This window comes from Ooceraea biroi, chromosome 4 (assembly GCF_003672135.1).
Source record: "Ooceraea biroi isolate clonal line C1 chromosome 4, Obir_v5.4, whole genome shotgun sequence".
In the NCBI taxonomy this organism is placed as follows: domain Eukaryota; kingdom Metazoa; phylum Arthropoda; class Insecta; order Hymenoptera; family Formicidae; genus Ooceraea; species Ooceraea biroi.
The window spans coordinates 6,186,678-6,200,562 of NC_039509.1; the positions used below are offsets into that span (position 1 = coordinate 6,186,678).

The following is a 13,885-nucleotide window of genomic DNA, read 5'->3' on the forward strand; positions in this document are numbered from 1 at the left end:
TTCGCTGCATAAAAGATAAATAAAAGAAACAAAAAAAAAAGAAATGGTCCAGTACCCAAACCTTTATAATCATCATATTTACGCAATGAAAAATGCGCATAGAATTTGTAAAACCACGTGACGTGATCAAAAAGCAAGCAGACAAATACGCAGATTGTGGCGTAACAATTGCAAAAAAATGCATGCTGCATAGTATCACTTATCAAGCACATTCATCGTGAATATTTACGTCACTTGGCTTGATTCGAAAGCAGCTCGTGTTTTTACACGAGATCAAATCACGTAACCGATATCCGAGGGGAACTTTTTTATTCGCGCAGCGTCGCTCGAAAATTTATTTTGCCCCGTGTACGTTGACATTCGTATTTATATATCATCACGCTCTTTTGCGGGGCGATGCAATAACGGCACGGTAAAAATGGCTGCAAAACGAAATTCGCAAATGGCCGCGTTAAACATCCTTGACAGGACGCATGCTCGGCTGGAAATTCCATAGCCATTAATGGCTTAAAAGAACCATATGTTTCTATCCGTTCGACGCAATAATAGCTGGGCGTTACAAGCCCGATACCCCGGTACACCGTACTTCGCTCTAACGAGTTTTTACCATGGAATATCCGTTACAATTTACGAAAGTTTTTCCCGTCGGTAACTGCAACGATGCGCCCGTGACGCTCGTGAATTTATCGAGCACCTGTTCTTCGTGCGGAACTCTCCTGCTTCGCTTACTCGTCTTGCTCATTCCGCTATAAATCGCGCGTTTGCAGTTAGTACACGCGTTTGTTACAGATCACGTCACGTCCAATTGACTACCGCGCCCTGTTACGTATGCCCGTGTACGGAAGACGCACGTTCCTCCCTTTTCCCGACGAGGAGAAATCCCTTTAAATCTGTCAACCGACGAGTTTCTCCTGAAAGTCCTAACCGGCACACGACACTTCTCGTTTCTATAGGTAGCTTCCTCGATTCCTTGCTCACTGTTCATCAGTAATGGTTGCAACGTGCTTGCGCTCGAGAGTTTGCCCGTCGTGCCATTATATTTGATGTCTTCGAATAATTGTTTGCACGCGCTAATTGATAGTAATGAGCACGAACAGTGATCAACAAGAAAGACATATATATTACGTAATTAAATTTAATATTAGAATTTGTCAGATGCGGAAGTCACACAGTCGGAGATTACCGCGAATAAATTAATTATAAATTATGCAATGTGCGCGCGACAAGAGATGGAAATCCGTGGTCGTGAAAATTGCACTCTGACCGGACTTGAAATGTAGATCCTCGAAAGGCATCTCTTCCTATGCATAAAAGACGATTAAAGCCAAGTGACTGCTATACAACCGATTCCTCTGCCTCTTTGGCTTTTCAACGGCTTTATTCAAGACCGTCCCGAAGATTCGCGATGCAACATTCGTAAAAGGCGGCAAGAAGTGGCGAAAACGTGTGCCTCCTTTCGCTCGGCGAACTCGAATGGAAGGAAGCTTGGTGCCACGGAGAAGTACGAATAAAAGAGGGACGCGCTGACGGAAGGGGAAGAGGGGGAGGGCGAGACGAAAGGCACGCGGGAAAGGGAGGAAAAAGTCCAGAAATACTCGACGTCGGTAGCGGAGTTTGCGTAAAAGGGTTTAGGTAAATTGAAAATGGAATTAAATTCTCTGGGCGCTGTGCTCCGGCAGCGGATACACACGGTATACCCGGCAAGTCGAGAGAGGAAAGATGTGCTCTTGTTGTGTTCCCTCATTTTTTTTCTCCTTCCCACCTTTCCCATCGTCCACCCACCGTGCCTCTTCCGCTCACTCGTTATCCGTCCTCGTGTCGCTCTCGTCTACCCGTTCCGTCTTTCGGAAGTCACCCGCGAACGCGTGCGACGCAAGTAGCTGCACAACGGACCCATCCGGCGTAAATGGGCGTACGACGACGGAGTGCCGTGTTCCTCCTCTGGTAAATATGCTCGCGTAAATATACATACGTGCCTTCGGCGCCGCGTGCATGTAATTTACGACGATGCGGAAGCGTGGGACTATGCACATGAAGGAAAAATATTGAAGGAATCGACGTAATACATGTTCGTTCTGACGCTATGCTTGAGTGCCATTAACTTGCGATGATCGTCGACATACAGGGAAAAATTGAAGATTACGTGTTTATCTAAAGTTAAGATTAAACTCGCTGCTTTCGTTATTGCTCCATATTGCTTGCAGGTTATAGAAAAATTTTGCATCCTTGACGACGTATGTTTTTTAAAACTCGCGCACGATCAACCACGAGTTCTGGCAAAATGCAAATGCATTTTCCCGCGCTTCGCGCACTCTTCCCGTCTAAATATTCATTGAGTAATAAACCCTCGACTTAATACGTCAGCATTAAGAAAACCGATGATATAGTGAAGCACTTTATTCCGACTATATCATGATTAAGCCACGGTCTTTGCTGCATCATGCAAGATATCGATCCGCTAAGACCCGTTGAGTAACGATCAATCAAACGGATACGAAGCTGACTTACAGCTATAGAAGGTAACATGTTTCCCATGGCAAATCCTCGGGCAATGTTGAACTCGAGTCCATAATTGAATGCCGTATACAACGATAAGAGCTTTCACGGTGGATACACGAACAGGCAATACATGTATTCAGCGTGATGCACGTGCATAATCTATACAAAAATTGTTGTATTTTTCACATTCATTTCTACTTAAGAAGACAAGCATGAGAGATTGTTTGAAGAAAAAGATCTGTAAATTCATTCATCATCCTGATAAGCCAAAGGACCGGAGAAGCCGCGAACAAGACTCACAATGACAGACACACAGCCAAGAACTCAATAATGCGATTACTCGATAGGACTATGTAAATTTTGTTAATTGCCGACTTCTCCGAGAATTTCGGAAGACAGCGGCAGCTCGACTTCTCTGAGAAATTTCCGCTAATTCCACAGAGACACAAAGTGCTTAAAATTAGCCCGAAATACAGCATGAATAATAATATTATAGGAAGACGATCGTTATATAAGGCTACATCAACAATAAATAACATTCAATGCGATTGGATAATTCGTAGAACTATAGTACAATAATTATTTAAGATTACAAACGAAAAATTCCTGTTCAAAGCATGAAAATGATAGGTAAGGCTAACTAATCAACGGAAAGCTTTTTAATAACAAGTATAGGGAATCTTTTATTCGCCAGGGAGTTCTAAATTCTTTTTAATATAAATTTAAATAATTTTAATAAAATCTAAACTATTTATATGAAATAATCGATAGTATTAACTAGGTGGAATATGCAAAAAGTATTCGTACTATTTTATCACTTACAGAATAGCAACATTGAAAAAACGTAAAGAATATCTGCGATATTGTCAGAAACCAGCTCGAGCAAAAATATTGCTAATTACTTTGGAGTTCAGCCAAAACGTTCAACCAGCGCGAGAACATTTTCGAGCCGTCGCGCATGATTTGCTATAAAATCACTCTATAATATTACGTTTAAATTAAGACAATATCATAGAATAGCAGTATAAATTCATACTAATATAAATCTGCGGTATAAATTCGCATGTAATTAAATTTTGTTTTCCTCATGTGTGCATACGTTTGTGTAAATAAATGAGTTAACATCACGGTTAGATTTTTATTTCTCGTGTGTCTATTCAATATGCATTGTGTAATACGTGGTATATCACGGCACATGCATAGCTCATGCACAGAGATTGAATTCATTACTCGTGTTTAATTATTTTATTACTGACTGCCGTATGCGCGAACACGATATGTGAGATATTTTTCGTTCATTTTCGCAAAACGCACGAGAGCATTATAGTTTCTTTTTCATCTTTTTTACGTGAAGTGTAAGGTCGTGACATTTTATTACACGCGCTATGAATATTCATGCGTGTTCTCATCAATGGGCCGTTGCGAATGATCTGCCAACATGGAAACGCGATAGTGTAAATAGTGACGAGAAGCGAAAAGAATAGCCATAGAACGATGTTACTGCCAAGGATTACCCATAAAAATGCAAAAGAGAATGTATGATAATTTCAATGAACAACGCCTTTAATGAAAAGCGGATCTCACCAAGAAAATGCTTGTTTCCCCTTAATTGCATATTGCGGAAAAACATTATAAAATTATGGGAAAACCTGTGCGACCGGTAATAATGTCTGGAGACAAAAACACCTTCACTCTGGTATATTTATATCTTTTCTAGGTTATCACAATTAACCTAGATTGTTTGTAAGTTTTCCCTATTATTCTAATTCTTGCTTAGAAATCCGCAAAGTTTAACAATATAAGATCTATGCATTTTACCTACATTTTTTAAATACATTTTCTTATACACGGATGCAGCGATGGTGGAAAATCATGGAAAACAGGGGACAAATTAAAAATTAAATCGTGCCGATGGACGCCGGGAAGAAACTTTGTGAACACGTGGTATTTATTTATGGCATATTCTGTAAAATCACCCTCGGCGTTTTGCAAAACCGCATCTTGCGCAATGCATATGCAGCGACCCACTCTGGGGAAAAGCCATGAAGAAGTCATCTCATAAGTTCCATAAAAGTTTTGCAGTTGGTATAAACTTTTGAACAACGGATCCGTCCGCGCGTACTCTCTCTTATTCCATCCCTCTTGTACAAAATTTTTTGCAAATCGATTACTACATTCTAATTATACATATAAATCTGATTTTCTTATTTGTAATATAGATTACACATAATAATATAGTAACTTTTGAGCTAAGAACAATTGTTGTCATTTATTTCTGTGTATAAAAAAATGTCCTAATAAACTGCAATTTTATATCTTTTTTTATTACTACAGAAAATATTTTATAACATTGCGTCAGACGCTTTAATATTAACGAATGAATATAGCGGATGATAGGCGGACTATACGTTGACTCATACCACTCTTCCTTGAAATTTTTTAGGTGTCGCGCAGACGGCCAGGTAACAACGTTGACGTTTTGGCGAAAAATTATTTCGGAAAGAGGATGACAAAAAACCGTGAGCGAAATAGAATTTTGAAATATGGGGCCTATTTTATCGCGGACACTGATATAAAAAAAGGAGCGTCACACGGTGTTCCTCTTGTTGCCATGAAATATTTGCCGCCATGGGTTGAGCGTGCACGGCCGATAAAACAAAATCCGATTAAATGCTTTGTTTTCGTCACGCTTTTTTCCATGCTATGACGCTGATCGCGCCCGTGTCCTAATTGATTTGCCGAATACTGGATCAGCCCGCAGATTCCGCTCGTACGAACAAGTGTCGGAAGTGTCGACTAATAACACGACACTTCCATGTACAACCGTGATGTTACGTACAGCCCGTTCCATATTTCAAAGATCAGTAATCATTACTAATAGTATTACTATTAATTCAGAATTATTTACTTGATGGAAGCGACGTTAATGTTGCACTTTTGCCATTTTCTTCTTGATTTTCCAGAGAAAACGAAAAATTACTAATTTCGTGAAACTGAAAAATCGTTGTTACAGCTGCGTAATAAATGACTTTAAATTAATGGAGTACAGAATATAAGCGATGTTAATACTGATTAATGCTAAATAATGTCAACTATGACCTCGTATTACTTAATTCCTTTATGATCCTTCTGTACACGTACGGGATTAAAAGCAACATATGCAAACGCTACTATATATTATTCCTAAACAACGTGGATTACTTTGTTACATTCTCGCGAATAAACTATCCGATAATATACTGAACTACAGGAAATAGTATCAATATTATTTCGATAGTTGTTAGCGAGTTTATCGCATTAAGAACTTTGGTGATCACGCGTCGTGTTCCCCAAAACCTCGTGCACCGTGATATTTCGTTATCAGAGGAATTTCTCTGTTATCAAAAGTACTTGATTATGTTAAGCTTCGCATTGGCCATGCATGCTCGAGGCATGCACTCACGGACTTGACCAACTTAGGGAGCGCCCAAGGTGAAGAGTAATAGACAGGAGGACGACGCAGTACGTACGAGGTACTAGAGACAGTGAAGTGTAATACTACGTACAGGGGAATATAATAATGTTATACCGCTAACTAACTTTGTCGATGTACTATATCAACCTTGCGTCCTTATAATCGTTTAACGCGAGATCCGCGAGAGTTTTCGCTTTAATAGATAGATATAGAAATACTTTATGAGACTGTAAAAGACGAGATCAAAGAAACAAGAAGGCGACATATTAGCTCACAATAATGCTATGTGATATTAAAAAGAAACTTTTTATTACATTGAGAACATTGTTGTATAACGTGTTTAACGAATTATTAAGTTATATCGCGATAACGTCATCACGAATAGCGTGAAGTTTGATTAATCTTTTTTCTGTATAAAAATATAGAGTTCACAAAAATATTTTTAAAATTTAGCTAGCGCACGAAACACAATGCGGCCTTTTTCATAATAGTTCATTGAGTAAGAAAAGCGGTGCATACAGGTATGATAGAATCCAGTGAGCGAGTAATCACGATAGACGACGGGTGGTGCGATCAAACGTCGTTTATTTAGTAGCGCTGCGTTTGACACGTTCGGTTAAATGATCTCGCAAAACGCCCCTCGGGAGCAATCAAAGTGTAATAGAATGTTCACGATAAATTGCGCACATATCCGCTGTCCTGATTCCTATGTTACATCATTCGCATAATACCGAAAAACAAATAAAAACGGTTGTTGCATTCTATATAATCTTGATAATATTAGACACAATTTTTATTTACAAGTATGATATTGTGTAAGATTTCAAACAAGCAAATACTGCTTGTTTTATCACATAGGATATCATAAATTTCAAAAGTGCAAGTATGCGGTGTATGAAAAAATTAAAATTATTAAACTATTTTTTTGTAAATACAGCTTCGTCGAACATGTATTAATATCACTATAATTTTAAAAACTTTGACTCTAAAAATTGAATTTTTATTTTATTAAAGTTAGTTACAAAAACGCTAAAATAATACTGATCAGATAATGCAGATTGTCTTAAACACCTTGGAGAAATAAATGTCTAAAGAAGAAGCAAATTTGTTGCTAATATGCTTCAATCATTTCTCATCAATTTCGCTCGATACAAAATGGAGCTTGATATTGTCCCGGGATAATCCTGCAGGTAATTTGTGCTAACCGATCTTTAATCATGCCTACCACCCCGATTTGATTGAAAGTTTTGTATGTTTTATTCAAAGCCCGCTACCTGCGTTTGGCACGAGCAGCGCGCTCGTTCATCATGTGTCGACCCACTATAACCGCGCATTTCCGAGGGTGATTAAAATGTCAACAGTTTACCTAACACCTTACCGCATCTTTTCTTTCAACTTCCACGTACCTTCGATATTACTAATTTTCCCCAGATTTCCTCAGCTTTCCTGTTATTATGAACATCGTTGAAACTGTCAAACGCCCGGTCGCGAGCGAAATAAAACGAACTAAAAGCAGATGCACCAGCGGAGTTTTTTGCAGTCTTTGAAGTATAACGTCACGGCGTTACTTTCGGACTGAAGGATATGCTGTGGGCTGTATCAGAGGAAAATTCAGAATTGGTTTATCGACGGATCGCTGATTGAAAAATCGTTTTACGAAGCCGACAGAATTAAATACTGTCAGAAACGCTACTTGAAATTCATGAATTCCGGTTATATCTATAACCAATTAGGTCACACACCGTACAGTTCAGAAGCCACTACGAATGTTGACCGACACCAAACGAAAACTTTAATGAAAACCTCTCCGAATTTAGCGTACGTATCCTTCTTTATCGAAGCAATTAGAATTCCTGCATGGGCTGCGTAAATTATCGGTGCCCGCCGGTCGAATTACCAGAATGTTAATTAGTTATATCTAAGCGCGCAGTGCAGTCATGTCGTACGTCAAGCAGGTAGGCCGTACTGTAATGTAATGTAATGTAATGCAATATAATACCGTAATAATAATAATTATAATTTATGATGCATAATGTACATGTACGCGCAATAATAACAATGCAATGTAGAATTCCTGGAATATAAATTAAAATCAAAGCTCTTCTTTCTCTCTTTATCTCTCTTGTCTTTGTCTTCGATGATTGTCGATTAGCATATTATCAACAAGCGCAATATTCAAAATTGAATAGTAATAAAATATCACATTATCTATAACTCACCTGATGCCACCGCGAATTGTGTCGTAATTCAACGTACGAGATCCATGTCGCCACGTGACGTAGCCCGTAGGTTGCGGTATATTGCTGACTACACACTTCAGCTCTATTGTGCTGCCTGCTTTATAGAACTTGTCACCGGCTGTGGCACCATGCTCGTCGACTATTTCCACCTTCGGTACTGTAACAGAAATTTATTCAATCGAGATAATGTTTGCATGCGCGTGTATTTCAGTAGAGAAGCGATTGTGCAGATTCGATTGCAACATATGACAAAGTAAGGATCACAAGTGGATTTAAAAAAAACATTATTTCTTAAATTGAGTCGAATACAACTGTTGCGTATGATAGCGCTTCTCGCATCGATAGATAATACGTTTCAGCGAGCTGGTAACTTGACGGTAAATAAATGTTAAGGATCGCTGGAGACTGAGCGATCTCACTTTCGTAAGTGCTTGACTCAAGATCAAAGTGGCACGACGTCATTGGACGTGCGAGCAAATGAGATCCTGGGATCGCGTAGAGGCGAGCATTAGTTGCGGTTTCCGAAGAGAAATCGCGCTTAATTACTGTCGTAAAGCAACGGGAAATCGTGGTTCTTCTTTTTAGTGCCCGTCGCTCGTTTTTCGATCACGTAACTGCGTGTACGTCCAATCGAGCTTCGGTAATTTACCTCGTTTAGGGATGCTCGCATTCAATGCGGAATTCCTATTTTCGACTGCGAGCGAATAAAAGGAAAAATAGAAATAGAATTTGGCAATAAAATCGATGTATCGTAAAGCTATCAAATGCACACTGTCTTTTCTCATAAAATATCATAGTCATGGATTTCTTTACTCGAGAATTTCTACCACAATAGGCAACATGCAACAAGATGATAAGTACGATTAATTATATCTATCATCTTAAACGTGGTGTTGCGAAGATAAGAGCCTCGACGAGCAAACAACGCGGCGTGACTTATCTACAATCAAGTATATGACAGAGCCTAAGAAACGACAGTTTGCAGCTCAACGCAAATGAAGAAAAATAAGATGAGGATGAATTTAAATTAAAGTTGAAAAGCAGAAAAATGAGAAAGAACAATGAGGAGGGAAACGATTCTTATTCGCTTAAATCATACACAGAATTCTTTTTATTAATGGACTCGTAAGATGAGCGGACTGGAATAATAAGCAGGATATTTTTTCTTATTGCGCTTCCTCGCGAGGAGAGGAAACGCATTATGCCAAGTCGAATAAAGGAGATGAAGGAAATGCGGAAAAAAAACGGAAAGTAGGAAATAACGGGACGACAATTGCCGCGAGGAGAAGGAACGAACCAACTATAAATACCAGGTGAACAATCGGAGAAGCCTCCGCGTCGTAGCGCCAGCTAATCAAAGCCTTGGCAGACTGATTCCGCCCTCGCTTCTGCATCATACGCTCTCTTTCTCTCTTTCCCCGTCCTACTAGCACCCAAACAATGCCTGACAGCGGCAAACTTTTGAAACGTCGTCTATTCGCGAAAAACTCCATTTGCACCCAAATGAAGGCCACCAACTGGACCCGCCCGCGTCTCCTTCTTCCTTCCCTCTCTCTCGCTCTCGTTCTCTTCCTCTCTTTGTCTCTTTCTCTCGTTTCAACTCAACGCTTCGTCACAACCTTGTCGTTGCTATTCAATCTGTGTCACTTGGACAACGTTCGTGCATCGTTATAACACCAACTAACCAGCGGCAAAACGCGTCTACGCCCTAACTGTCCATTGTGTTCATCGTTATTACAAACTGCTCTAACTCGCTTTTTTCCACCATGAGACTCAGGAACGTTCATTGGGAACGAAAAACAACCGGTTAGAGCAAATGGGAAACAACTGGGACAAAGTACATCGGGATTCTCTTCGTTTTTTTTGGGGGGGAGGGTAACAGAAACGAGGATCGTCTGACCGACCCGACTCCGATTTATCCATTTTTGCTTCTTTATTTATCGAGTTACCAGTTTGTGTGTGTCTCCGTTGCGGTCGGTGTACTCCGGACATATCCTTTGAGGGTGACTAGTAGCGCGCGGCGCGCGCACGTCCTTTGAGAGCTAGCTTTCTTTCGTGTGATTCGCGGCATCGGTATACGTTCCTTGCTTTTTCCCTTCCGCACTGTTTTTACGCGATGCAAAAAAGAAGCCTTCGCAGCGAATTCCCCTTCGTTGATTTAACCCTGTATACTCTGTCCGCAACAACTCAAAGAAAAAGAAAAGTACCAGCCAGATCAAAGCGCAAGGGATATTTACATTCTTTTGTTTATACGTTTTTCATTCCTCGTGACGCTATTTTGTTTGGATTCCGCACAAAAATTGTGATAATTATATTGCTAGCAGTAACCGCACTCTTAATCCTCGGGCGATATGTGCAACGTGCAGAAGTTTTGGCTGCAGTTTAAATTATATAGTTCCGACTGTGTGCGTTAACGAGAACGTTGGTATGAACTTGAATGTAAAACTAAATACATTATGAGTAAATAGAAAATTACCGTACATTTTCTACCGTTACGGTACTTTTTCTACTGTGAAGAGAAATTCTCTGTTACCGACATAATTATGTCATTTTATACCATTCCAACAAAAACAGACGTCGAATTTTGTAGAATTAATTTAATTGGAAATAAACCGAAATTGGTTTCGCCTAGCTACAAACGATTGTATTCCTCTCGTAGATTTTCAAAATTAACAACCATCTTATTCTACGATTGAAACTAAAAAAATACTCGAATGTCATATTAAGAATAACTATTGTGTGTACGTTAAAATATACAGTTTTACATGGGTTTTATAAATGTTGTAAAATTATTCGAGATGTTTAATAAAGAGTAACATGTATCTGCACACATCTATCTCGAAACATTTCCGTACAGTTTATGCTCTCTATTACTGCGACAAACGACAACGTAATTTGTATCATAGTGCGATTGAGCAGGTGAGATTAGCGCTGCATTTCGTAAGCATTTCGGCGGGATGGCTCTGTTTTCGTATCCCGAGGGTGCGCGTACATCCACAAACGGCCTCATGCAATTACACACAGATACTTTGAACACAAGACCTATCGTTGGTACGTGGTTACTGCGAGCCGTGCGACACGCTCGACAAAATTACCAGCGTGAGCAAAGGAACGAGAAACATACAGGTAATGCGACGCGCAAAAGAAACTGGAAAAACGAAAGCATACGTCGTATGAGCAAAATCCGAGGTAAAGCCTGGGAAGTTTGACGGGAAACTCGAGATGTATCAGGAATTCCTGTAGGGAGACCGCAGCAAGCAATCTCGAGTTTACGCAAGTCTAACTTCCACCTCTTCGCGTATGTATCTTGCCCGCATACGTCGTTTGGTGCCGTGCACGTTATCAGGAATCACTAAATGGTAATGCGATTTGTCACACGAAACGATCAAGCAAATGATACTAATAATAGCTGTACGGAATTATGCGTAGTCCTCATTTGAATAATATTATACCGGCTACTACGTGAGTAATACTCTTGGAGTAATACTATCGTCTATTAGCTTTTGATAAAGTAATTATTGAAGATCCAATTAATTTGACAAGTAATTATTAAAGAACCAATTAATAAAACTTAATTGGGAGTTATCTTTCGTGACAGTTTCCCCTGAAAATTTTCAAAGACCATGGCAGCCGCGCAACATTCTAATTACGTGGGATTATAAAGAGTGATTCTTCGAGCGTGATATTGCTTCAATAAATCAAGTCGATCGAATCTGTAGCAAGTCCCTTCGCGCGCGGCACTTTATAAGTTAACATTACAGCCGTCACGGTAATACATTATATCAGTATCATAATTTATAACGAGCGGTTATTATGTAGCTCGTTCGCGACGCCGTTCAAACGTTTAAATATAGCTATGGCAAACACATTTTTCACAAGCTAAATAAAGTGTAAGAGAAACGACCAGCGAGAATTCGGCGATGAAGAAACTAAGAATCGGAAGAATGCGCTCACGGATAGCTACGCTATCTTCTCCTGTCACAATCCTCCAAGTGAGACACGCGCGCGACCTCGAACGTGAATTTAGGAGCGCGGCAGGAACGGTCGGCGCGCACGTGCGCTCGCACGATCTCTCTCCCCCGGGAGAGACAGGGGGTGCATATGCACGCCGCAACGTGGGTCACGCGTGTATGCATATGCATCCCCCGGACCCCCCTCTTCCAGTGCACCGAGATTGTGAGCAGTATGCATGGGAATCACGTTGTTGATGTACGAGTGGAGCGGCGCCGTATACGGCACATGCCGTACACCCCGCCATGGCGTGGTCGTCGTGCCGCTTCTCGACCTCAACTCCGAAAGGGAGAGAGAGAGAGAGAGAGAGAGCCTCTCGTACTCTTGCTGGCGCTTCAACATCCAAGAGCCGTGGCTAGAGTCCTTAGACCCACTATTTTCGCATAGAGGAGACATTCCCGCCCGCATTTTACAACGGGGATAAACTACCACTCTTCCTTCGCCCTCCCGAATGGCGGGACCGCTTCGGACCGCAACCCGCCCGAAAAATAATCCTCTCTACCTTTCCGTTGCCGTTTCCGTCTGCTGATCTCACCCCTTTGTATCTTGCCTACCTTTACTGCCTTTCGCTCTACGTTTCCTCTCTGTGCGTGTTTATATTCCTTTATCGATATATATATATATATATAATCCTCGGTTACATCGCGTGCTGTCGAGTCCAATACGGAAGTTGGCTTCGCTGCTTTCACCTTTTACGCGATAATGGACAGACAAATTGCTCGCTTTAGCCGCAGGCCAGAAACGGACGTGACAGAGTTTAACGTCCTTCGTGGAACGTGAGAAAAGAGATATATTCAGTTAATTGCGTTTGTTTGGACACGCTGCAACGAAAATGACCACTGCAAATGACTACTAGATCTATACTTGCATCTCTTGGTGCTTACATCAAATAATGGTAACACGCTTTGCAATTGAAACATGCTCTTATGTGTCACTTCTTTATTTTGTAAACATTTATATACGAATACGCGCACTTGTAACAATTGTGACACATTTTTCAATTTGAGTTCTTATTATACGTATCGTGTTTAATATAGTATCGCAGTCGATGATAATGGAGTTAATCCATTAATTTTGCGTTATGTTGTATCAAGAAAAGCTGCTCGTCAGTGACGCACATTTTCACAGCCAACATAAATAGCACATTTAAAGTTATCATCGCCATGGGCTAACATATAACCGTATTACGAGTGTGGTGATATTGCGAATTGACTTCCACCTGGCGAGACGTATGTATCTAGCGTCAAGAGCTTTTAATTAAAATATGGAGATCAGAGCGCGCGCAAAGCTGGCCATTGTGGCTTCGAGTGGGACTGCAATAATAACAGATAATATATCGCCCGTGAAAAGCCGCTGTAACTGGCTCTTTGAAACAATGAATTCAAATCCGAGACTCGTTACCGTTTGCCGAACAATAACGTCTCAAATCCAGCGTCCTCGATGATCGCCATAGCTATATGCATCGAAAATATTATTTTACACCTTTTCCCCCGATAGCGTAATGTGCTTATTGCGTTTACTGCGTGTGTTGCATGCACTCCTCTCGCTTTTCAAACATTTTCCCGGATCTTGATTCGTACACGTGGCTCATTCGCTGCTCGATTCGTTCAATTCGCTGTCGTATAAATCGCGTACGCGTGATACGCCGCGTTTTAATAGCTCCATTAATCAAATAGTTAAT

The 13,885-nt window shown here is 40.5% G+C and overlaps 1 protein-coding gene across 1 annotated transcript in view; it reads right to left on the minus strand.

The window, feature by feature from the left end:
- The window catches only part of LOC113561760, a 33,298-nt gene extending 24,643 nt beyond the window's left edge, over positions 1 to 8,655 (minus strand). Inside the window, exons 1-2 of the mRNA XM_026968917.1 lie at positions 8,613 to 8,655; positions 8,173 to 8,350 (exon numbers count right to left, since the gene is read on the minus strand). Of these exons, the coding sequence (XP_026824718.1) occupies positions 8,173 to 8,350; positions 8,613 to 8,655 (221 nt within the window). The remainder of the gene's footprint in view (positions 1 to 8,172; positions 8,351 to 8,612) is intronic.
- Positions 8,656 to 13,885: the final 5,230 nt, after the last annotated feature.